Source organism: Gobius niger, assembly GCF_951799975.1.
Source record: "Gobius niger genome assembly, chromosome: 8".
Classification (NCBI taxonomy): Eukaryota; Metazoa; Chordata; class Actinopteri; order Gobiiformes; family Gobiidae; genus Gobius; species Gobius niger.
Window position 1 is genome coordinate 4,117,040 of NC_136859.1, and position 26,980 is coordinate 4,144,019.

Genomic DNA, 26,980 nt, shown 5'->3' on the forward strand with positions numbered 1-26,980 from the left:
GCAGGTTTAAGACCGCTGCGTATGTGAAGGCTTTCCCACACGGCTCACAGATGCTGCGCTGGTGTCAGAGTTCTGGTCTTCTCAGCGCAGGTTTGAACACTGAGATTATATCATCTGAATTTATAGAAAAGTGTCTGAAACGTTAAGGTTTCCAAAATGTTCCTTTTTGGGGGGGATATCTGTGAATGAAAAAGACAGAAAAAAATTACAACATAACTGAATGTAAAGTATCTTCCACTCTATTTTCTGTTTAACGTTTTTTAGAAGTTATAGGGATTAATAAATATACTGTAAATACTTTCTCCCTAAAGATTTCCTATGTGGCATAAGTTATTTTTTTACTCAGTGTTACTTAAGCGTACGAATGCTTCAAAATATTAGTGTTAATTTCGTCGACTACAATATTTAGTCTTAATTTTAGTCAAAGTGATATTTTTGACGACTAAAATTGGACTAAAACTAAATTAAAATTTTCTCATGAGACTAAAACTATGACTAAAATGTCCAGATATTTTAGTCGACTAAAATAAGACTAAATAAAAATGAAAAGGAGAGACTAAAATCATCCAAACTTCTATTGACTGTCTGAAAGAGCCTCAGATCATGTAAATTCTCTGCCAAAGGATCAGCTCTGAGCTTTGTTCATGTGGAAGCAGCTCCATGAAGCAGAGGAACAAGATTAAATATGATTATAATGAATATTATAAATATTAGTCGACTAGATTAGTCTTAATTTTAGTCGACTAAAACTAGACTAAAATTGAAACTTTTTTTTTTTTACTAAATCTCGACTAAAATTAAATTTAAAAACATTTTAGTCAAGACTAAGACTAAAACTAAAATAAAATATGTTGTCAAAATTAACACTGCAAAATATTGCTCAAATAGAGGTAAAAGGTTCCAAATTACATGACATTTTGGATACAAACGGTGAAATTTTACAGATACAAGAATTAAAAAACTAATTTAATTTTCAAGGTTCTCTCAAAGAATATAGGGAAATCTGTAAATCTATCCCAGTGGCTTTGATACAGCTGATAAAAAACATAATAATTTTTTCTACTGTCCAAATCAAACTTCCAAATTTCAATCATGATTATGATAGGAAGATAAAACCTAAAGAGGGGGTATTCTGCTTTTTTCAGTCACATAGCACCAGTCTATATCACACTACAATGATGACAAACCATCTGTTGGTCTGTAAATGCAGTAAATTAGAATAACTGCCTTGTATAAAATGTCTCTCTCAAAATGGCTGTAGTGAATGTCTTGAAATAGGCCTCTGTCTCTTTAAGAACCTCTGAGCCTTTCCGACACGCCCCCTCCACACGCTGTCTGTGGCATCAGTGGGGAGGGGGTTCTGCTGAGGAGCAGTGGTTGGTTACTCGGCTGGTGACGAAAGCTCGGAGGCGTCTCCAGGAGGTGGGGGCGTTCCTAGGAGGACTCAGGCAAACCTATCCCTAAAATGGCCGCCATCAGAGTTTTTACAGATTACTCAAAAATACGTGAATGTGCCAAGGCAACACTTCAGGCATGTTTTTAATGAGGGAATGACATAAAAACATGATGAAAAGCTTGAAAAAGTCGATTTTGCATAATTACTGTCCATCTGCGGAGACATTAAGGGGTAGATTTGGTTTTGAAGTTGACCCTTGTGATTTTTGTCATGAAAATCCAGAACAGACAGAACATCTATTCTTCTCTTGCCCAGTCAGTGGCAGTGTTAATTTTGACAACATATTTTATTTTAGTTTTAGACTTTTGACTAAAATGTAATTTAATTTTAGTCAAGTTTTAGTCAAAAAAATCTTTTCAATTTTAGTCTAGTTTTAGTCGACTAAAATTAAGACTAATCTAGTCGACTAATATTTATAATATTCATTATAATCATATTTAATCTTGTTCCTCTGCTTCATGGAGCTGCTCCACATGAACAAAGCTCAGAGCTGATCCTTTGGCAGTGACTTTACATGATCTGAGGCTCTTTCAGACGCTCAATAGAAGTTTGGATGATTTTAGTCTCTCCTTTTCATTTTTATTTAGTCTTATTTTAGTCGACTAAAATATCTGGACATTTTAGTCATAGTTTTAGTCTCATGAGAAACTTAATTTAGTTTTAGTCCAATTTTAGTCGTCAAAAATATCACTTTGACTAAAATTAAGACTAAATATTTTAGTTGACGAAATTAACACTGGTTAGTGGAAAGTTCTGGCAGGATGTCCATAGCTGGTTAAATAATAAAATTAATGATCTTGAGCAATTTACAAGTGAAGATATTCTTATCTATAACTCCAAACAAGGGACATTTCACTTTTAATGAACCGTATCATCATTATGGGTAAATACCACATTCACAAAAATAAATGGAAAAAACAGCTGCCAAAGGTTAGCTGTTTTAAAAATGAATTTTGTTTGTTTTTATCCTCCTTGAATTTTGTAAAAAGATCCAACCAAACTGTGGAAGAAATTTGCAACGCCTGTAACACCTTGTCATTTATCTGAGAACAATGCCTTATTTTATTTTACTTGCCTGTTTTTTGCTGTCTGAGATTTTGTAATAAACGTTTATTTAAAAAAAAAAAAGAAAAAGAAAAAAAAGGTTCCAAATGAAAAGCTACTTGCTACATAGTTACATAAGTACATGCACTTGAGTAAATGAAGTACTTCCTCCCACCTTTGATTATAAAGTTACTGAAACTAAAGACCTAATCTATTTATGTTTTTGACTAATCTGTTCAAAATAACGTGGCGTCACAACAACGCAGCTTCCGCCGACGATCCTGCAGCGACTTCCCACCATGTTAAGCCCCGCCCACTCCCCTCGCGCACAGTATTATTCAGTTTGCGCCGCGCTGGATCCAGCCATATAAATATATACAGCTCACTTTCCTCCACTCCTTTTCTTCCTCCACAGCTCGATCAGACCAAGCATCGCGTTTTCCACCGCGTAAGTAAATGTTGCTCCAAATGTGGCTGTCGTGGATTCAGTGAGAGATAATCTGCAGGAGCCGCGAGTTAAAGACCGATTACAGTAATGTAGTTTGTGCTCAGATAAACCAGTCTCTGCTGCACATTATTACCGATGTCTCTATTTCTTTTTCTTATTCGCGTAGAGCCATTCCCAAAGTCCGAGCCATCGTGGCCTTTGAGCCAGAACTGTCCCGGTCCTCCGGAAGTGACCTTATTCAAAGGAATTTATTTTACAGCTAAAATTACTCAAAAAAAAAACATCTACAATGTCTGAAGCTTAAAACTGATTCCAAGTGACACTAATAAAAAGATAATAATAATAAAACAGACAAACTTCGAGAGCAGAGAGACGGATAGAGGGGGAGGGAGACAGAAGAATGTGGGGGGTTTGAGACAGAAGGAGGGGTTGCATTCTTGAGACTTGTTGATCGCAGTGATGAGACATATCTACATACTAGGGGGGGTTGTAGAGGCTACTTCGGTTTGATTTGCAAATGTACTGCCATGTAGAATACTTTTGAACATGTCCAGGTGCCTTTGGACTATTTCTCTCACTGTTACACGTTTGGAGTTAATTACAAACCGTTGTTTTGGTAATAACATTGTATGACATGCACCAGAGTTACAGCTGCATCCATGAGTTGGATTAAACTCTGTAAAGGTCTCAGTCATTCCATCACCTATACACTTAAGGTGTGTGTTTTAACATCTCACCCTCCGCCTTATGTGCATTTTCTCCAGTTCAGCTTGACCCAAATCTAAAAGGTTACGACCTACAGGCCAGTGTAGCGCCTCGTTTGAAAGCTAAGACCTACAAAACTCATCTGAATGGAGCTTTTTCCTCGTGTTGTTGCCGCCTTGTTGGATTTTTGTCACATTTTTGCCACATCGCTTTTGGGCACTTTTTTGTTGCGTTTTTGTTGCTTTTTCATCATTATTTCATTTTTTTTTTCTCTTATCATTTTCTTAATTTTTTTGTCATTTTCTGTCACTTTTTCATCATTTTTTCTTCACTTTTTCATCATTTTTTCTTTACTTTTTCATCATTTTTTCATCCTTGTTTTCGTCGCTTTTTGGCCATTTTGATCAAGAAGCTTTTAGATTTGGGTTTAGCCCATTTGGATAAAGTGTGCTCCGTTCAGGTGGGGGTTAAGGGGTTAACAGTGTAAGCTCAACTATAGAGCTCACACTATAGGGTTCAACAGTCCCACCGTTCTGGGAAGTGAAAAAAAATCCTTTCTTTGTTTAAAGTTGTTGTTAAATTAAAAAAATATGAAGAGTTTAAAAGCACAATGAAGCTATTTGCGAGCAATGGACCATTGCGTGGATAGTTTACAAGGCAGAATATCCTAAATACTTAATAATACGTTGAAATGTTTTTAGATTTTTTTTTTTATAAAGTTTTAGATCAATCTTCAATTAAAACTGTGTGTGATAAGACAGTAGACAACAGTCTTGACTAGACAGACAAAACATCACTTCAGCCCAATGCATTCCAAAAAGAAGAAAAAAAATAGTAATGGCTTTAGTAAATGTTTGGTTGGTTGCTTTTAACTTATTAGAAAAAAACGATTATTAAAGATGCCCTCCCGCTTGTCCATCCGAATCGATCAAGCTTGCATTATTTGATGCCACTGGGATTATTTTCCCTTCGCTTTTCACCTGCCATGGCTCATGCTTTTGCCTGACATAAAAACAAACGGCGCTGTGTGATGATGTCATCAGGCCGCGCTGCTCAGTTTGCTTGCACAGGTGTGAGGGCTGGCCAGCAGGGGGCAGGTGTGAAAGAGACCTCTCTGTACTTTTATGACTGTTCAGAAAATATTCAGCATAGTTTTTTTTATTAATAAATGAATAAAAAACAAAGCTAGACTATTTTAGAGGCAACAAATAATCGTTTGAATAATCGTGATTATTATTTTTTCAATAATCGAGCAGCTCAGGTGAATATTGCATCCACAGAGGCTTCTTAAAAGGGCAAAGGCTTTGTGTGAATTTTGGTTATTACATCAGGACAAAAAATTATAATTTTTTCTTGAATTTCTTACAGACCAACAAAGCAACTGTCATCAGAAACCACCTATGCATCTATAATGCCTTCCTGCGGCCAGTGTGGGAAGATATTCTCCTCCACCGCTCACCTTAAACGACACTCACTGCTGCACACTGGGTCGCGGCCATTCAAATGTGACCAGTGTGACAAAACATTCAACCAGGCCTGCCACCTGAAGAAGCACCAGCAAACGCACACGGGAGCCAAACCTTTTCCCTGTAAGGCGTGTGGGAAGGGCTTCACCACCAGGGGGAGCCTGAGGAGACACAAGCTCACTCACACCGGAGAGAAACCTCACACGTGCAGTGAGTGTGGGATCGGGTTCACAGAGCTGGGAGAGCTCAAGAGGCACATGCGCATTCACACCGGGGAGCGACCCTATAGCTGTGAACTGTGCGGCAGAACCTTTCCATGGGTGAAATCCTACAAGAAGCATCTCCTAATCCACAGCGGACTGAAGCCGTGCACCTGCGAGACGTGCGGGAAGTCGTTTATCTCCACCACCGTCCTCAAGGAGCACATGAAGTGTCACACTGACGAAAAAACACACACTTGCGACCAGTGCGGTAAGAAGCTAAGAACCTCGCAGTCGCTCAGATTGCACCTTCTCATTCACTACGGAGAAAAGCCGTTTCGCTGCGATCGCTGCGGGGTTGGCTTCCGGAACCCAAAGACCCTGAACGATCATTACCTCGAGCACACGAAAGAACTGGTGATGCCTTGTGAGCTGTGTGAGGAGATGTTCCACACGAAGGCTGATTTGTCCCGACATATGAGGACGCACAAGAAGAAGAAGAACGTGACGAGTAAATAACTTCACGTCCTTTTTCATCCATGAATGTCGAGCCTCAGCACCCCTCTACTGTAACTTTCCAAACCGTGTTAGTCTGGACTTCATCTATAAAACAGAAGAAAGTTAACTTTTCAGGAGATCACACTGTTTTGATTGTTTTTATGATATTACTTTTTTAAGAAGAAACTTGGTGATTTGACACTGCTCATCTTGAGTATTGAGATCGTACATTCTCATGTCCCTTGGTGTTAAAATGAACTCCCAAATTTCTATCCTCATCATTATTTAAGGAAGGGGTGCCCAAATTGGGGCCCGCGGGCCAAACTTGACCCGCCTGAACAATTGAGTTGGCCCGCCAGAGAGTGCCCTACTTTTGCGCCGCATCTGGTTAATACTAACCTCCAGATTCCACATTCTCCGTGCTCGCCCCGCTCCACTCCACCCCGACCTCCGCAGCAAATGCGTTGCTATGTTGAACGTTCAGAAACATTCCACATCGTCCACTCTGCTCTGAGGGGCCTACGTCTCCACTCCGCCTCGCCACGATAAAAATACGGATCAACCCTATTTTCAGGTCCGTCTGCGCCCCATCAACTCCGGCCGGATCAAGCTCCACAGTTCAGACCGCACCAAACGGGAAAGAGAACGACAACAATATCCGTATTTTCAAAGTAATTACCCTCCGAGCGGACTTTATTTTAACGAAAATTTCACTATTTCACACAAAGTGACCTCGATAATTCCCTCTGTGGAGTTTGATATCACAAAAACAATCACACGACCCGATTAAGCTTCTGTTGCTTTCGTTCACGTAACTTTTTTCCTGCCTCTCCCTCGCACATGAGGGGGGGCACAGGCTTCATGCTTCAACGCGGCATAGGTCACATGCTCATTAATAGTTGTTTATTATTTTATTGGGAGTTTTATTTCTCAAAGTCGTTGCTTTGTGCGCGTGCTCCTCGTGGGGCTGAAGCACTGGCGGAGAGGACCGGGGCGGACTGAAGTGGAGACAGTGGGCGATGTCGCAGCCGTTCGGAGTCGGGGGGGAGCGGAGTGGAGCTGAGCGCACAGGCGGATGATGTGGAATCCCGGGGTAACTCACATTCATTCTCAATGGCAAATATAGATGCAGTACACTTTTTGGCCACCAGCTTCAAATTGGGGACGCTGTTTCACTCCTGTCGCAAAGTTAAGGAAACACTGTTCTGGTGTCTTGGTGTTTATCAATCATCACAGAGCGTTGCAGCATCAACTTTAACATTTTTCCATCTTTCATTGGAATGTTGTTGACATCAACAAAGGTACATGTTAAAAAAATGTACTCATAAAATAATTTTTGCTGAACTTTCAAAATGATCTAAAATCGCATTTTCTTCTTTTTCTTCGTTGACAAATGAATGAGGTAAAGTCACTGTAGGTGCTGTAGATACAGGTGGTGTTGTTTACATTTTGCACTATATTGCTACAATAATTGATTTTGTTATTGTCATAGATAGAATTAAATGCAAATATATACCAAAAAAGAAAATAACTATTATATGCAGTTATATGTGTTTCACGCTTTGCCGTGTTTGGCCCACGACCCACTGTCACTTTTTCATTTTGGCCCTCGGAGACAAGAATTTTGGGCACCCTGATTAAAGGGAACAGACATATTACAGAATAGCCTGAAGCAGTGCAGTGGTTGTCAATTGGTGAAGCTCCTATTTACATTTTGAACAAATTGATTTTGCTTTCTGGATGACAGCTGTCTGTAATCCTTAAAAAAACATGCATTATTCTTTTTAACTGTGACTGGAGCCCACTAAGAATGCCATGAAATAAACTTAATGAGTCTGTGATCAGTCTCTCATGTCTTTTTAGAAGAGTAGAGTAAACTGGTAATTTGCTGTAAACTTTAAATGGTATTTACATAATCAGGGTCTGTGCTCTGATTCTGATTCCATGTTTTTGACACTAGAATGTATAGCTACTAGAGTCAGACGCATTCACTACTTGTGGTGCTGGAGTGAAATGCCGCCCCCTTGTGGTGAAGCGCTGAATATAATACATGAGGTAAAATCTGTCCCTCATTCAGCTTACTTAAAGGTGCACTATAAATACAGACTGAAATCGCCCATATATGGTCATGTTTAAGGGGGAAACAATTTGGAAAAAAATCTAAACATTCTCTAATTATTCAAAAACTACTGAAACAAACGCTGAATTATGAATGTAGTTTCTACTAAATAAAGATACAAAGACATGGAGAGGAGCAAAGTGGTTCAACAGCCCATAAATATATAAATAGGCCTAATGAAGAATGCTAACATGATGCTATATGTTAAAATCGTGCTAATGCTAGCTTATAGCTAATATAGCTAAATAAGCATCCATATGGACCCGATTTAGACTTGACTTTATTTGTATGTGATAAATAAGATAATATTTCACCAGAAAATGTCTAAAAAATGTGAAAAACTGTTCCCTGAAGATGTTCACTGTGTTCTGAAGCCACGCCCCCTTCTATGACGCTGTCTGTATCTATGCAACTTTTGATCTGTTTTTTTGTTTATATTAATGCGTATTTGACCTTTCCGTGACCCATTGGCTGTATCGGTGTGGTTAGCATTGGTTTTATTTACTGTCTTTTTTTTTTGTATATATGGTAGATTTTCTGAATGAAATATATGCGTAACCATGGAAACGTTTCAATCAGCTTTGAAAACCAGAAATCCTAAAAACAACTGATCATGAGACTTAGGAGCCACCGGGATGGTAATAAATGCGCTATACTAACCACTAGGGCTGAACCATATGGACAAAATGTCATATCTCGATATTCATGCCAGATATCTCGATATTGATACGATATAACTACGGGTTAGGTGAAAACCAAGCATTTTTCTGAAAAATAAAAACATAATAATAAAGAGTGCAGTTTTATTGAGGAAAATCTATATAGTTTATGTCTTGCTTTTTTCGATTTGAATGTTTTGAATGTTCATATCTCGATATCAATACGATCTATATCTTTCAGCCCTACTAACCACCCAAGCAGCCACTAGAAAACTGAAAGACCAAATGCGCACTAATGTCAAGGTTTTTTTCTGCATAAAAAGTTGCATAGTGCACCTTTGTCTTTTTACACAGGACTATAAAGGTTTTGAGACATTCTCAGTAGTATCGTGAATATGAATAACGGTAATATTTTTCTTCAATAATTGTGACTCAAAAATGTAGAATCGTGACACCCCGATGTTTGGTTATGATATGTATATGTATCAGGGGCGGACTGGCCATATGTCCGTTCTGGAAGAACACAGAGGGGCCACTGGCTCTAGGGCCACCAGTCCTGCCTCAACTGAGCTTTACCCAAATCTAAAAGCTAAAAGAAAAGCATCAAAATAGCGAGAAAAAGAGGATGAAAACAAAACAAAAATGTGCTGGAAAAGCAACAAAAAATGTGATGAAAAGGCAACAAAAACATGAGAAAAACACTGGCAAAAAAACCACAAAAACATGAGAAAAACAACAAAAAATGATAGAAACAATAATGAAAAAAACAACAAAAATATGACAAAAATGACGTGACAAAAAGTTACCATCACTTTTGTAGGTCTTAGCTTTCAAATTGAGGCGTTACATTGTTGCTCTCCAGTCGAGAAGCTTTTAGATTTGGGTAAAGCCCAGTATTAAAAAAACATGAATCTAAAAGGAAATCCGTGGAGTATGGTGTGCCACAAGGTTCAATTTTGGGACCATTATCATTTACTATTTATATTAATGTTTTTGCTTCTGTTTCTACGACCACCTTTCCCGTTCTTTTTGCTGATGATAAAAATAAAAAAATAAATAAAAATAAAAAGTCGACCTGGGGTAAATGCACTCGGTTAAGGCGGGTGGTTAGAGGTTAAAATATGTATTTATGGAAGTGTCACAATTACGCTAATTTGGGCCAGGCTGGTCAGAGTCCAGGGCAGTTTTTCAGTCCCAGTCCGCCCCTGTTATGTATGAAATATATATAAATATATATATAAATATATAAATATATATATACTGTTCAGCCTTTTCCAACGCTATTATTTTGTAAGAAACCAAGCCCAGAATCCTTTAAAACCACAATAGAAAGACACAGTTCAAGACAAACGCGTCAGTCTCTCCCCACGTGCACACGCACACCGCGTTAAATTAACACCCTCTCGCGCAGCGGCGGCGCTTTTGTGATTTATTGATTCCTCCCCAAAAAAGGAAAATTAAAATCCCCCCGGGGCCTCGCTCATAGTCCTATCCGCGTATGGGCCCCTCTGCCTCCCACCTGTCCCCTATCCACCTCGGGGGGGCCCCTCATTGTTGTGCCTCTCGGGCCGTACCATTAACCCGTGCGAGGCGGGGGTGTCCTGCACAAGGAGGAGGTCCCGCCGCCTTCCCCTTCTCCTCCTGCTTCTGCTGCTGCCTGGAGGTGTCTGTTTGTGAAGATGCACCTGAGCTAGCATCCCGAGCCCGACCGTCCAACCTTTCCTTTCTGCTCGCGCGTAAATGGAGGCTCATTAGCGCACAGGGCGTGTAGCGTTGTGATATTTTTCTCGCTCCTTAAAACAAAGCGCGTTTTTTCGGGGGGTTCGTTTGGGAGCCCGAAAAGGAGGAGGTGGAGGACCATTGTCTCCGTATGTCCTCTTAGCGCCGACGCCGGAGCTCATGCCCAAACACAGCGACATTAGCAGCATGTTTTTCATCCTCGCGCTTCTGTGCGCATCGAGGAGCGCTGCCGCAGCATCCCGTAAGTACCACGTCTTTCTCTCGCACGCAACGATGATGATGATGGAGGAGGAGGAGGAGGAGGAGGAGGCGAGGCTCGAGCGGTCTGAACACACAGGACTAAAAAAGCAGTAGCCTACCTGGTGAACCGCGTACAGGCCCGTGTGTGTGCAGGGCAGAGACGTCCAGGCGCCTCAACCCTAAAATGTGCGCTCGAGTCTTTTCTATTCTAGTCCTGTTTTGTGAGGAGACCTGGTGGTGAGGGAATCATGAGGTCCGCACAGTTTGCTCTTAAATCATAATCCAGGGCGTCTGCAGTCAAAGGCAGAATGCTGACTTTCTGATATGCCATGGTGTGTTTCATGATCAATGTGAGTTTTTAGATCTGGCTGACCGTGCGCTACTTACTATAGGCTATAACCTGCTTGTTCATGGTTTCTTTGAGAATAATCACTGTTTTTACTCCACAGTTTCATCTAAAATGTGAAAACACTGCATTACATTGTTGTTGTGTTGTAATGTGGCCTTCATGTGCACACATCTCCAGATTTTGCATATAGATAGGTACTTAATTGGCTTGTTTTACTATTATACCCTTATTGTTGCTGCTGTGACGACGCAATTTCTTTTGTGGATCAATCAAGTGTCTCTAAGTCACAAAATCGACTTGTTCTGCTGAAAATATCTGTGGACATTCGGGCCTGGAGGATGGTTGTCGACTAAATGGTAAATGGACTCAACTTATACAGGCTTTTCAACCTTTATCAGGCCCAAAGCGCTTTACAGTAAAGAACCAGTCACCCATTCACTCTCATTCACACATCTGTGTAGCAGACACTGGAGGCAATGGGGTGAAGTGTCTTGCCCAAGGACACAACGATGTGTGCATTTGCGGGAGCTGGGATTCAAACCAACGACCTTTCCAATCACGAGACGACCCGCTTTACCAACTGTGCCACCGTCACCCGACTAGAGTTGCCGCTGGTCACGGAGATGTCTCTGAGACGTCCCCTGGAGACAAGACGAGTCTCCAGGTCGTCCCAGTCACGTCGTGAATGCTGTGTGTCCTCAGCCTGTGAGACGTGTCTGTCTCCGAGACACTCCGTGCGACTTTTTGAGATCTCAGTGATATTTCACAGGACTCGGAGACATTGCAGAGACGTCACAGAAACGTCTCACAGGTTGAGGTCAATAAACAGTGTTCGCAACATTACCAGAGCAGTTTGAGACCAGGTACAAATCAAATCAAACCTGTTTTTTTTTCTTCACTGAGACGACCTGGAGGCTTGTCTTATCTCCAGGAGACGTCTCAGAGACATCTCCGTGACCAGCAGCAACTCAAGTCTTCAACTAGTCTCCAGATAGGTTCTTTGTATGTGCGCAGTCAGAGTTGCAGAGACATTACTGCTTTAACACAACTCTCTATGGTGAGAGGCCTGTTGTGTCTTATTTACTCCTTAAAATATCAAAATGTCTCCTCTGTTTGATGGAACTAGAATTGAAGTGACATTACAAAGCACTCTTTTGTTAATCGGGACTAGGGCTGAACAATATGGACAAAATGTAATAACTCGATATTCATGGCAGATATACTATTATATCGAAACGATACGATAGGCTATAACCAGTGCTTCATTTGTAAATTAGTATTTTCAGGAACACTTTTGGTCTGATGTGATGGATTCGGGGCTCTTTAACAAACATTTTTGCCTGTTGTGTCTTATTTACTTCTTAAAATATCAAAATGTCTCCTCTGTTTGATGGAAGTAGAATTGAAGTGACATTATACAGCACTCTTTTGTTAATCGGGACTAGGGCTGAACAATATGGACAAAATTGAATAACTCGATATTCATGGCAGATATATTATTATATCGATACAATACGATATAACCAGTTCGGGGGAACAGGCCAAAACATTGGCCGGAACTCTCTCATTAAACACCATTATATCAAATCAAATCTTTGCCGGTGTAACATCGAGATGCACTTCTTTGTCAAGCTGCACTGACAGTATCAACGCGCATGTGCACATGTCTTTGTCTCTCATAAAAAACGAGTTATTAACAACTGGTAAACTTTGTCTTGCATAATATTACGTAACTAAAGAGCAGTCGACTCTTTCCTCAGCAACTTTTATGACATTTAAACGGTCATGCTTTCTGATTATTGACAAAACCAGTACTTTTTTTTGTTTTTAAAGCCTATATTTGCAACAGACAGATATTTAAAGGCAAATTGTTTCAGCAACTAAGTCATTTACTAATTATATGTAGAATAGACGGCCTAATTCGACAGTAAAATTTATGAAATCATGTGATTTGCTGAAAAAGCGGAACTCGATGGCTGAATGTAAAATGACTCGATAGTTCTGCACATGCGCAGCAACGAGAAGTAGTGCAACTCGACAAGCCGTCTGTTTCCATTGTACACCGGATCCTCCTAAATATTTCCCAGATCCTGTACCCTGAAAAACTGAAAGTTGGGGGACTGCATTCCCCCAAACAGGGGATCAAATGAAACACTGGATATAACTATGGGTTAGGTGAAAACCACACACGGTTTTATTGATGAAAATCTACATTGTTATATCGTGCTTTTTCGATTTGGATATTTTGAATGTTCATATCTTGATATCGATGTGATAATGATACATCTTTCAATCCTAATTGGGACCATATTTATTTAGAGTTGATTCATCCTTGAATGTTTCTATAACATTTAAAGATTTTTCACGAGTTTAGACCTGGTTTAGCTCAGAAAGTTTGTCATAACTTACGAAGGAGCTTTGGTTTGATCTTGCTGATGCGTAAACAGAACTATCCCAAATTCATGAGAGCGTAGATGTGATATGCCACATTTTAACAAACCAGTCAGAAATGACTCTTTTTGCACCATTATAAACATAAAGAATTGACCAGGGGCGGACTGGCCATATGTCCATTCGGGAAGATCACAGAAGGGCCACTGGCTCTTGGGCCACCAGTTTAAATTTTCTCCTTAACCTCTTAAACCCCCGCCTTAACCAAGCTTTACCCAAATCTAAGAGCTTAAAAGCAAAGCATCAAAATAGAAACGAGTGAGCCAGAAAAGCAAAACAAAAATGTGACAAAAAAGTGACAAAGACGTGACGAAAACATGACAACAAAGCAGCGAAATAAGAAATGAAAAACCGACAAAAAAATGATGAAAACACAACAAAAACTCACAAAAAAAGTAATGAAAAAACAACAAAATTTTCTGTTTTATTTTTTGTTTTATTTTCTGTTTTATTTTTTATTTATTTGTCTATTTTTATTTATTTATTTATTTATTTATTTATTTATTTTTTCATTTTTGGGGGACTGCTTTTTACGCAGTTTTGAGCCTCTCTGCCCATCATAAGGGAAATGGGATGTGGGTAAAAAAGAAAGGGCTATAAAATGAAAGTATAACACATGCAAAAAGGTGCAAAATGCCAATGTAATGTAACACTTCAATAAAAAAAGCGGTAAGAGGTTCACATATGTCTTTGTGTAAGTGCTGCATTTACGCTAATTTGGGCCAGGCTGGTCAGAGTCCAGGGCCCTTTTTCAGTCCCAGTCCGCCCCTGGAATTGACCACACCATGATGAAAAAAAGACTCCTTATAAATGAAACAAAGACAGTTTTACTCCAAAGTGTATATTAGATCAAATATTTGAAACACCAAATCTATGTCTATGTCATGTTTAAATCATCCTCTAATACCCTCTGTTTGAAAGAGCCTCACATCATTTAAATCCACTGCAAAAGGACCAGCTCTCTGCTCTGTCCACGTGGGAGAAGCTCTATGTAGCACAGCATATCACTGACTACAAGTAACTTCATCTCCTCTTCCACTACAAACGTGAATCTCCTCTCCCGTCGATCCTCTCGGCCTCACGTTTCCTGGCAGCTTTAACCTCGGCCTCCTACTACTCCACACTCCGTCCCTCCTCTGCACTCGACCCAACCGTCGCAATCTGGGAAAACTTTGCCTCCAAACTCATCGCCAAGGGAAACGACATCTTCTGTTGCTGTGACGACTGTCATTAGGCCACCGGGAGTCGCATTGTTTGGAGATGGCTGCATTATTGGGTCACTTTTACTGCAGTCTCCGAATCTTAAGTTAGAACTGCTGCAACGCCATCGAACCTAATGCAAATCTGACAGCGGGAACCTACATAGAGATTAATGGCCAGACAAGTAACAGCAGCAGCAGCCTGTGGTGGCCATTTCCCCTTTATTTTCTATTTTTATTCTCACGTTTATTGCCACTTGTGTGTTATTGAAGATGTGGTAATAAGTACTTTTGGGTTGGGGTGTTATTCTGTAGGTCTTTCTCAGTCTGTCGAGGTTCTGCATGTTTACGTAGCACAGTCAGACGAACTCGATCAACAGTTCCAGCGTCCTCGTCGGTCCTTTCTTTCTTTTGGAACATTCCCCCGTTTCCCTAAGGCCTCCACCCACGATGCAATAGTTTTGTAATCAGGAACACGGCCTCGCTGACGATGAATAATGGAAAATGGTCCTAATGTGAAGAATGAGCTCAGACCTGTTCACCACAACTGCCTCTAAAATCCTGCACTGTCACTCAAAAAGGTGTTAATTCAGATCTGAAGTGCCGTCATGCACGAGCTTAATATAGAAGCTGCAGTTACGCATAAGACCTGAGGTGGCAGCAGTGAGTATAAAAATGACCAACCTGCATCTAGTCTCTTTAATATCTGTATCCACTTTTCAAAAAAAGGACGTTTCCACGGCCCCCCTGTAGTAAAAGTACTAATAAGTGTTTGTACCACAGGGCGGTGTGAGGACTCTCTGGCCACCCCTCTGCAGTAGTAGTAAAAGTATTTGTTTGTACCACAGGGCCACCCCTTTGCATTAGTAGTAAAAATATTTGTTTGTACTACAGGGCCACCCCTCTGCAGTAGTAGTAAAAGTATTTGTTTGTACTACAGGGCCACCCCTCTGCAGTAGTAGTAAAAGTATTTGTTTGTACTACAGGGCCACTCCTCTGCAGTGGTTGTAAAAGTATTTGTACCACAGGGCAGTGTGAGGACTCTCTGGCCACCCCTCTGCAGTAGTAGTAAAAGTATTTGTTTGTACCACAGGGCGGTGTGAGGACTCTCTGGCCACCCCTCTGCAGTTGTAGTAAAAGTATTTGTTTGTACCACAGGGCGGTGTGAGGACTCTCTGGCCACCCCTCTGCAGTTGTAGTAAAAGTATTTTTTTGTACCACAGGGCGGTGTGAGGACTCTGGCCACCCCTCTGCAGTTGTAGTAAAAGTATTTGTTTGTACCACAGGGCGGTGTGAGGACTCTCTGGCCACCCCTCTGCAGTTGTAGTAAAAGTATTTGTTTGTACCACAGGGCAGTGTGAGGACTCTGGCCACCCCTCTGCAGTTGTAGTAAAAGTATTTGTTTGTACCACAGGGCGGTGTGAGGACTCTCTGGCCACCCCTCTGCAGTTGTAGTAAAAGTATTTGTTTGTACCACAGGGCGGTGTGAGGACTCTCTGGCCACCCCTCTGCAGTAGTAGTAAAAGTATTTGTTTGTACCACAGGGCGGTGTGAGGACTCTCTGGCCACCCCTCTGCAGTAGTAGTAAAAGTATTTGTTTGTACCACAGGGCGGTGTGAGGACTCTCTGGCCACCCCTCTGCCCTACAGCTCCTTCAGCAGCTCCTCTGCGTTCGGCCGTGGACATGGAGCTGGTTACGGCAAACTCCTGCGCACACAAGGTACAATTACTTTAGTTCAGTCGACAGAGTTAAAAACTTCACATTTAACCATAAAGTTTGTCTCAGTCCAGATGTTTTTATGTTCAGTGTTGCTAATTTAGCATCGTATGAGCCTTTTTTTTAATCCTTTTTTATATAGATTTTATTATTTAGTTTTATTTTGACACAATTATCGTTTGTGTTTAATTGTATGCAAGTTGTTGAAACGGTTTTGTCAAATATTGCTTTATTATCATCGGAATATTCAATAGTTATCGATATTACTTTATTTTCTCATTTTGTGCAGCCCTAGTGTTCGGAGACTTTTTAAAAATTAAACTAATGATCAATCCTAATAATATTTCCCGTCGCCAGGAGCCGGAGGCTGGACCCCTCTGGACTCGGACCGGTCGCCGTGGTTACAGGTGGACCTGGGCGGGAGGCGGGATGTGGTTGCCGTGGCGACGCAGGGCCGGTACGGCAGCTCGGACTGGACCTCGCGGTACCAGCTGCTGTACAGCGACTCGCAGAGGAACTGGAGGCCCTACCTGCAGGACGGGAACATCTGGGTGAGGAGGCGCTTCACTTCACAACACCGGCTAAGCTAACGTTAGCTTCCTGGTTGCACTGTCAGGTTTTTTTAAAGTATTTATGAGCTGTTGAACCACTTTGCTCCTCTCCACGTCTCTGTATATTTATTTAGTAGAAAAATATACATTATTCATCATTTGTTGGTCTTGTTTGAAGCAGCCGGAGGGAAATCAAAGAGAGGAAAATAACTGAACTTTCTCCCATTTCTCTTTCATTACTTTAACACATGCTAAATTATGAATGTATTTTTCTACTAAATAAAGATACAGAGACACAGAGGAGCAAAGTGGTTCAACAACCCATTGAGGTACCTTGTGTTTGAAATGTGTGGTATAAATAAATATGCCTCTCCATAAATACAAAGGAAACTTATAATGCTAACCAGGAAGCTAGCAATATCTTCATACTACACATGCTAACACTAGCAACAAGTGCTGTTTTTTCACTTCTACTGGACAATTTGCTGTGAAAAAACACTTATATGGACCCCATTTTGGCTTGACTTTATTTGTGTGTTATTCATGTGTTTATAGCCCGGCAGAAAATGGCTAAAAAGAGTGAAATATTGTGATTCCGTTGCCGTCTATATCTGATACTCTGAGCCCAAATATTGGATCTGATTGGAAAGAAAAACATTGCTATGATGATGAGCCATTACGAAGGCTTGCTTTGTAGTTGAGGCTATTTGAAAACTGAAATTACTTGAAGAAGTCCAATGAAATGTGGAAAACAGAGACATTAGCAGGTGGGGGCGAGTGTTTTGTCCTTCTGCGACGGAGAGAGATTGAATATGCAGGACAACACGAGCATCATATCATTAAATCTTCAGCGTCTGGGCCTGAGGTTTGATGGTTTGTTTGTAGAGATATTAATAACCCTCCTGTGTCTCCTTGTCTCAGACGTTTGAAGGAAACGTGAACAGTGAGTCCGTGGTGCGTCACGAGTTGCAGCACTCCATCGTGGCTCGGTTCCTGCGGCTCGTCCCCTTGTCCCGGAGCAGAGAGGGGCGCATCGGCGTCAGGCTGGAGCTGTACGGCTGCACTTACTGTGAGTACAACTGTTTCAACAGCATCCTTTCAGTTTCAAACAGGAGGGACTAATACATGAGAGAGGAGCAAGAAGTAGCTAAATGAAGATGTGAATGATTCCAGCAGGCCTTAAATCTGCACTTCTTTGATAATAATGGAACTACTTGACCTAATTTACTAAAAGTTCATTGAAAATATAAATTGTAAGGACCACAGCACGTCCAGCTTTTTTTAGCTTTACATTCATTTTAGAACAGGGGTGTCAAACATACGGCCCGAGATGATTTAATCCAGCCCGTGCCCTGTAGAGCATAAATTCCAGAGTATGTAAAAAAAAAACGTAAGTCTCTAGCCCAGGGGTAGGCAACGTCAGGCCCGGGGGCCAAAACCGGCCCTCTATCATCAAACTCTGGCACTCGAGATTATTTTGAGAAATATTATGACCCAAATCTAAGTACTCTAGAAAGTACTCTAGAAATGTGAAAAATACTGTCAATTCCTTAAAATGTCTTAGCAGAGCATCCTTTTAGGCCATAAACCTAAAAGAATGCTCTAAAAAATGACTTAAATCTACTTGAATTAAGAGAAAAAATCTAAAGATTGAGTGGATTTGGTCTGGCCTTAATGCAGATATATCCTATTCTTGCCTATGGAACAAGCACAGGTTTTTTCTTGATTCAGATTATTTTGTATATTTCCAGTGAAAAATGAAAAAAAAAAAAATACAGTAAAAGTTAATTTGGGAAATTTCAATTTGTTCCATTGGCATTGGTGTTTTTATCTGATCTTAGATTAGTTCAAACAGACTCTAATTTAACATAAAAAAAAACTTTATTCAGCGAATTTTAATAATTTATCTAATTTAAGATGGACATTTTTCCAGTGTGTATGATGTACAACACTGGCATATGTAGAAAGTGATGATTTACTTCAATTGCTTTAATTGGAGGGTCCGGTCCTTTGTCTTTTGACGATGAAGAAACCCGGCCCTCCACCGAGAAAACTTGCCTACCCCTGCTCTAGCCCATTCCTGTGCGGAGCTATAACCAGAACGCTCATTCTAGCCACTAGGGGGCATTACACTTAAAATAAAGGAAAGAGTACCACACGTGTCCAGCAGAGGGCACTGACATAATAAGAGCTCAGGATGTGAACAACACATTATATAGCCACGTGGTAAATGGACAGTCTGCCCCAGGGAGCGGCTGTGGCTTCACTAACAGCTTACCACCCCCGAGTGTGGAGTAAATGAATAATGACTATGTAGTTTGAGGAACTTGTGACACAGGCTTGTAAAGTGCAATGTAAGTGTAAACCGTTGTTATTAATGAAGCTACAGTCAAGTTGAGGCTTTGACCAAATCACAGCTTATTTTTATTCATTTATGGGAACCGTCTTCCCTATTGTATGGGCCCCGACCCGCCGTGGGAGCTGAATTTCGGCCCGTGACCCAAAATGAGTTTTGTATTGCATTGATCTCTTGCGGATTCAGGGGAAATGTTCATTCTCGGCTAGAAAATTATTACTTCCAATGCTAACTTTAAACAGAGCTACATCCTTTTTACAGAGTGGTGTTCCACAAGGCTCTGTTTTGGGCCCTAAGTTACATTTGTTATATATAAAGGATATTTGTAAAGTATCGGATGTTCTTAATTTTATTCTCTTTAGTAATAAAAAGTTAAACAATGAGTTGTACACGGCAAAGTTCATTTACCAAGTTAAACATAATAAAACCCGGAAATGCTCACAGATATTGTTTACCCAGCGAGAAAGTAATTACAATCTCAGAGGAACATGTATATTCAGTCAGCCACATGTACACAGTGAATTAAGAGAACACTGTTTATCAAGCAAATGTCTCTTTTTCAGTTCAAAATCATTTACAAGATAATAATAATAATTAAAAATATTCTACAGAATGAAAACATTTAAAAAGTGTGAACCTTGCGTCTGAAACTGTGCTGCTCTTCCAGGGGGCGACGTGATCAGCTTCGACGGCCAAAGCATAATCTCGTATCGCTTCAGGAACAAGAAGCAGAAGGCTCTGAAGGACCAGATCTCTCTGAAGTTCAGGACCACAGCGGGAAACGGGGTTCTGCTCCACGGAGAGGGACAACAGGGCGACTACATCACACTGGAGCTGCACCGCGCCCGACTGCAGCTCAAGATCAACCTGGGCAAGTGCCGGTGGACGCCATGATTACATTTGCTCTGCTGCTGGTGCTCAGGCTACACTTGGAGAAACTGTTCTCTCTAAACTTTCCACCAAGAAAGAAATTAATTGCCTAATTTTCTCAAAAATATCTTTAATTATTGCACTGATCAATGTCCCTCCATAGATTTATATGGGAAAAGTTGAAGAACCATTTTCTCACATGCATTTTTCTCATATTGTTGCAACCAAATTTCCACTTTAGTAGCACTTACAGACACTAAACTTTCCTGTCCCCAAAAATACATGGGTCCATTTTAATTTTTTTCACTCACACTGAAAAAGTTGAATGTAAGTGAATGCTAAAGCAAATGGAACAAACATAAATCCCACTTGAAATCAGACTAATTTAATTTAACATTTAAAAATATGTCTTTTTCAGTTGAAATGATGCACAATAATCTGAATTAAGAAAAAAATAACTTATTCCATAAGTGATTAGAGTTATTATCTGATCTAAGTCCACACCAAACCTATTTAAACCTTAGATTTAATCACTCAATTCAAGTAAATGTTATTGTCTTCCTTTTATAATTGTTCTCTTACCAGTGTGTAACTAATATGTTAGTTATACAAACACATATAAAAAAAATTCCCTCAGAACAAATCTTTGTACCTAATGAGTAACCAAAGTAAAGCCATAAATGAAAGCCTGGTTATATCAATTATTAATACTTGGTCATCAAAAAATTAACAATTTTGACTATTTTTATGTATAAAACGGCTTATTTTGATAAATGTTCCCCATGTCTTTGTACTGTAAAAGTTTCAAATTGATATCTTTATATTTTAATGTTAACCCTGTGCACCTGCAGCGTCTCGCCTTCAAGTGCACATGACACATAGTTAAAATTAGATTTAAGATTTTGCTTAATATTGTACCCAGCTTTCTATAGTTTGGCCGTTTTTGTGATGTTTGTAGTTTCACTTCCTCATTGGACTCTGACAGGAAGTGACATAGATAGAGGCAAACAATAAAATGTTATGTCAATGGGAAATGAGTTAAACTGCTTTGAACTTTACCTCCATCTCTGTCACTTCCTGTCAGTAGCTTAAAATATGCTAAACTTTTCTGCCCAACATTTCTTTATTAACTTACAGCAAATATAATCCGTCTAAATAAGTCTTAGTTTCAATAGCATTAAAACCTGTCATAGTTACTTTAAACCTGTTTATGTTAATGGAGAAGTGCGAGGAGTAAATGCACGGTTCAAAGTTCAAATATCCATAGTGTTGCTGTGGTTGTCGCTCCCGCTGAGTGACCTCTGACCCCCGTGTCGTCTCATCTCCAGGGAGCAGTCAGTACGGCTCCATCTCGGGCCACACGGCGGTGACCAGCGGCTCGCTCCTGGACGACGACCACTGGCACTGGGTCCACGTGGAGCGCTACAGGCGGAACATCAACTTCACTTTGGACCAGCACACGCAGAGCTTCAGGACCAACGGGGACTTCCACCACCTCGACCTGGACCAGGAGGTACGGCTCCGGCAGTGCAAAAGCACCCTACTAATACTCTCCCTTTACGAGGCTTATTTTAGGACTTTTGCTCGACTTTCGCCCATCATAGTTTTTCTGGAAACGTTATGCGTGTCTTTAACCTCTTAAACACCGCCCTAACCAAGCACATCGTTACCCAAATCTAAAAGCTTCTTGAAAAATGAGAAAAAAATGAGACAAGAGAGTGACAAAAATGCACTAAAAACACGACAAAAAAGTGTTGAAGAAAAAAACAAAGAAGCAACAAAAGAGATGAAAATGTGGTGGAAAAGCAACAATAACACAACAGAAAATCAACCAAAGAGCGACAAAAAAGCGAGAAAAACATGACAAAAAAGTAACAAAAAGGCAACAAAACATGACAAAAACATGACAAAAAGCAACAAAAACATGACAGAAAAGTAACAAAAAGGCAAGAAAACATAAAAACATGACAAAAAGCAACAAAAAAGCAGCAAAAAAGCAACAAAACATGACAAAAACATGACAAAAAAACAGTAAAAACATGACAAAAACATGACAAAAAACAGTTAAAACATGACAAAAACATGACAAAAAAGCAACAAAAACATGACAAAAAAGCGACAAAAAAGCAACAAAAACATGACAAAAAACATGACAAAAAACAGTAAAAACATGACAAAAAAGTGACGAAAAAGTGACAAAGAAGTGACAAAAACATGACAAAAACATGACAAAAACGCAGCTGACCTGGAGAAAATGCACTCGGGCTAAGGCGGGAGGTAAGAGGTTAACATACACAGAGATTCACAAATTATGATATGTTTGTGTAGGAAGACATAGGACGCTGTCATCCAAATGTAGTTTTTTCGTTTTTTGGAGACGGTAACGGCGATAGAAACAAATGCACAGACGTTTCAACACTTCAGGCCCATTTTCTCAAACACTTTTGCAACATTATCTCCACCTCCTACACGCGCCAAACTTCTCTCAGTTGGTGGACAAGCCTTTGAATTCTTGTTAAATAACTGATATCAAGTTGTTATCAAGCAGCACTAAGTAACTTGTTTACCTTAATAAATCCTTTCCGTTGTCCCTCTGGGGTAATACAAGTGTTCTTGGGATGATTGGGGGTCTTTCATCTCCCCCTGGTGTCTCTGGCAAGAAAACCACAACTTCCGGGTCAGAGTCACCGATACACACTAATGGAATCACGACGAAGACGGGGAAAGCTAACTGTGGGCTAGCACCACAAACAGTATTTACAGCCAAGTTTGAGTGAAAAACATGATCTCCATTGTGTAACTGGATGAACAATATCCCTCTGTCCCTTTGTCTTTTCTGTCAGCGCAGTTTTTACTCTCACGGACAATTAATGAGTAAAAAAACAATGCAACGACACCTGCAGTGGCGCTTATGGCCTCTAGGGGCATGAGTTACTTAGTTCTGCTTTAATGCTTCTTCACTGGAAAAGTTACCGGCTTAAATGAGATTAATAACTTAAAATTATTAAGGTATTTCATGTGGCATTTGAGTAGGTTTGAACTATGCTAATGCTAATGCCAATGGAACAAGCAGAAATCCCACTTGAAATCAGACAAACTTACATTTAAAAATATTTCTTTTTCACTTAAAATTATACTTGATGAAAAATCTCAGTTAAGAAAAATGTGCTTGTTCCATTGGCAATAACATGTTTTGTCTTATGTAAGACTGGACCACCCTAGACAAACCTACTCAAACTTTAGATTAAAGTAGTACTAAGTAACTCTTGCCCCTAGAGGCCATAAGCGCCACTGCAGGTGTTGTTGCATGTTGTGTTTTTTTACTCATTAATTGTCCATGAGAGTAAATACTACGCTGACAGAAAAGACAAAGGGACAGAGGGATATTGTTCGTCCAATTACACAAGGATCTCTTTTTTTTCACTCAAACTTGGCTGTAAATACTGTTTAAGTGGTGTTAGCCCGCAGCTAGCTTTGCCCGTTAGCCTGTTAGCTTCTTCTTCGTGATTCCATTAGTGTGTATTGGTGACTCCGGTCCGACGGCAGCCAAGTTGCAATTGGTTTTCTGGCCAGAGACACCAGGGGGAGATGTAAAGGATCTATTAAGGTAAAAAAGTTACGCAGTATTGCTTTAATCTCTGATAATATCTGAGAAAATTAGTTTTTTGTATCATATATTACAAATTAAAGTCTTAGTTGGGTTGCAGTTTGAAATTCTAAAGTGATGGTGGGTCCTGAAGCCATACCAGTTGAGAGGGTTCACTTAAGAAGAATATTCTTTTTAATATCTAATTCCTGCCTTATTTTTAGTTTATTTTGAACCCACCAAAAATAAAGAAAATGCTTAATTTCACTCATTTGTTTATACAAAAGCTAAAAACAAACTAAACATCTGAAACCAAATAAAAACATACATTCAAACCTGACTCCTGTCGTCAAACCTGACTATACAGAGTTTGTGGCTTAAATATAGGCGATTATTTTTATATTTAAAAATTATTCTGCATACTCCTCTCCCAGATCACGTTCGGAGGTCTGCCCCTGTCGGTGAAGTCCGGGCCCGGAGGTCGGGATAACTTCATGGGCTGCATGGAGGGAATCACCTACAACTCGGACAACATCACCAGCCTGATCCGCAAGAAGAGAGTCGACACCTCCAGCTTTGTAAGACGTTTTACAACACATCTCGTTTAATCAAGGTCCTTCATGTTCCTCCTACCTCCCCTCTGCAGCGCAACCTGACGTTCTCCTGCGCGGACTCGGAGTCGTTTCCCGTCTTCTTTAACTCGTCCTCGTTCGTGCTGCTGCCCGGGCAGATGGACAGCGACACTCTGTCCGTCAGCCTCTCCTTCAGGACCTGGAACCCCCACGGCCTGCTGCTCTTCACGGCGCTGGCGGACGGGTGGGTGGAGGTGGGTCTCTCCGAGGGCAGGGTGACCGTCTACATGAACGTCACGCAGAAGAAGAACACGCACATCGACATCTCCTCAGGTCAGACTCCATTGTAACTGTGTCGAGACGCTGCAGGTGAAGACAGTGGGTCAATGTTGCGATTTACGGCTAGTTTTCTCCCTTAACGTCTTCTCATAGTAAATAAAAGTCCAAACTCACCCTGTGCGATGTTTATTTTAGGACGTTTTGTGGCTTTCTTGGCAAAAAGTGTCATAAAGATTCGTAGCCTTTATTCTGTCTGAACACTGACCTCTTGTGGACAAACTTATTATTGCGACTTCTCATAAACAGGATTGAAGCACCAGCCTGTTTTCTTTTGCCCATCACTAGTTTTGTCGACTGACTTGCTGTAGTTGTTCAGGAAATCACTAGAAGGAAGGAAAGTTTATTTATAAAGCGCTCACAGATAAAAATCACCAATCATCAAGTCCTGTGCATGACACGGGCGAATAAAGAACATTGAACTAGAGCTGCCTCATCTTTCCCTGTGCTAATTCCTTCAAATACTGACATGTTTGGTATCCATGTGTAGCACGAAAGGCTGTGACCGAGATGACGCTGTAATCCAAATATGGTCATTTCCTTTGTGGGAGAACCTCTGAGCCTTTCAGACACGCCCCCTCCACACGTTGTCTGTGGCATCAGTGGGGAGGGGGTTCTGCTGAGGAGCAGTGGTTGGTTACTCGGCCGGTGACGAAAGCTCGGAGGCGTCTCCAGGAGGTGGGGGCGTTCCTAGGAGGACTCAGGCAAACCTATCCCTAAAATGACCGCTATCAGAGTTTTTACAGATTACTCAAAAATACATGAATGTGCCAAGGCAACACTTCAGGCATGTTTTTAATGAGGGAATGACATAATAACATGATGTAAAGCTTGAAAAAGTCGATTTTGCATAATACCCCCCCTTTAAGTAGCCCTCCGATGTTCTTAGCTCGTCGGGTAAAAAGGTTGGAGACCCCTGAACTACAGAGGACAGAAGACGACTCAAGTGCCTTCACACACCTGTATGACTGAGAGCTTCTAGACAACCAAAAAACAAAGTATACATTTAAACCTGGCTCGATCAATTATTTTGATTTTGCCGCTGAAATCGAGGCCATTTTTATGCACAAATATCTTTTTATACAAACATAAAATGACTACAGCAAACTGAGTCTCTAAATGTTCTGTTTTGTTCCTATTCACCTGCAGCGTCTCACCTTAATTAGAGTATTTAAGAGTATTTTAGTATTTAAGAGTAGAGATCATTTCAGTTTTAGTAATACATTTGGGTTTGGATATTTTTCTGGTTTTATGCAAATTTTAGACAGGATGTCATTTTAGACCAAGTGGCTCTTTTGATGCTGAAAGCTGCAGACAAATTTATCTCTGTTTTAGACTCTTTTCAGACCTGGTTTTGGTTTCATCTTGATCTCGGCCAAGTTATATTTGGAAGGACAAAGTTTGAAACCAGTTTACTCCAGGAAGAGATTATAGACTGTAAATGTGATTATTATTATAGTTAGTTTGGGTGATGAAGTATTAAATAAGAAGTGTTTTTGCTTCCGCCGTGTCTCAAATGAACCTGGTCTCTCAGGCTCGGGTCTGAACGACGGCCAGTGGCACAGCGTTCATCTAAACGCTCTGGAGAACTACGCCATGCTGACCGTGGACGGAGACGAGGCGTCCACCGTGCGGACCGCCATCCCCATCCAGATCCAGACCGCCGGGGCCTACTACTTCGGAGGTAAACCTTCACAAGCCGTCTCTGCCTGCGCTTTTACAAAACTGACTGCAACGTTTCTATCACGTTTCCTCCCAGGTTACTTCCAGAGCACGAACGTCCTGTCGCTGCAGCGCTCCTTCCAGGGCTGCATGCAGATGATCCACATCGACGATCACCTGGTGGACCTCCGCGCCGTGGAGCAGGGGCTCATGGGTAGCTTTGAGAACGTCAGCCTGGACATGTGCGCCATCGTGGACAGGTACGTTTTTCTTTTGAGCCTCATGCCTGGTGTTGCCAGATCCAAACCCGAAGACCTCCTCTCTGTTTCAGGTGCGTCCCCAACCCGTGTGAACATGGCGGCCTCTGCACTCAGACCTGGGACGCCTTCAGCTGTAACTGCAGCAACACCGGATACACGGGCGCCATCTGCCACATGCGTGAGTCTGGTTCACTTCATTAAAGCTTTATGAAGGACAGTGCCCTCCTCAGCGGTGCATCTTCTGTCCAGAACAGAAGATGACACTGAAGATGAGCCGAAAGTAAAATGTGACTGATTTTGATTTATATTTTTAACTAAACCTTGTGTAATTAGGCAAGGCAAGTTTATTTGTAGAGCACAATTCATACACAAGGCAATTCACAGTTGGATAAAATTACAAGAAAACTGATCAAATTAATAGAACATCAACATAAAAATTAATCAAATATAGTAAAAAGCAAGAGTGCAGATAAAATACTTTCAGTTGTCATATTCA

At 40.8% G+C, this 26,980-nt stretch overlaps 1 protein-coding gene across 1 annotated transcript in view; it reads left to right on the forward strand.

Annotated features, from left to right (window-relative positions):
* Positions 1 to 10,051: 10,051 nt before the first annotated feature.
* Positions 10,052 to 26,980, forward strand: part of cntnap2b (contactin associated protein 2b) — a 31,149-nt gene continuing 14,220 nt past the window's right edge. The window contains exons 1-11 of the mRNA XM_079560998.1: positions 10,052 to 10,576; positions 16,184 to 16,294; positions 16,649 to 16,842; positions 17,764 to 17,911; positions 19,866 to 20,073; positions 21,401 to 21,581; positions 24,089 to 24,232; positions 24,301 to 24,559; positions 26,097 to 26,246; positions 26,322 to 26,484; positions 26,556 to 26,662. Coding sequence (XP_079417124.1) covers positions 10,495 to 10,576; positions 16,184 to 16,294; positions 16,649 to 16,842; positions 17,764 to 17,911; positions 19,866 to 20,073; positions 21,401 to 21,581; positions 24,089 to 24,232; positions 24,301 to 24,559; positions 26,097 to 26,246; positions 26,322 to 26,484; positions 26,556 to 26,662 — 1,747 coding nt within the window. The 5' untranslated portion in view covers positions 10,052 to 10,494. The remainder of the gene's footprint in view (positions 10,577 to 16,183; positions 16,295 to 16,648; positions 16,843 to 17,763; positions 17,912 to 19,865; positions 20,074 to 21,400; positions 21,582 to 24,088; positions 24,233 to 24,300; positions 24,560 to 26,096; positions 26,247 to 26,321; positions 26,485 to 26,555; positions 26,663 to 26,980) is intronic.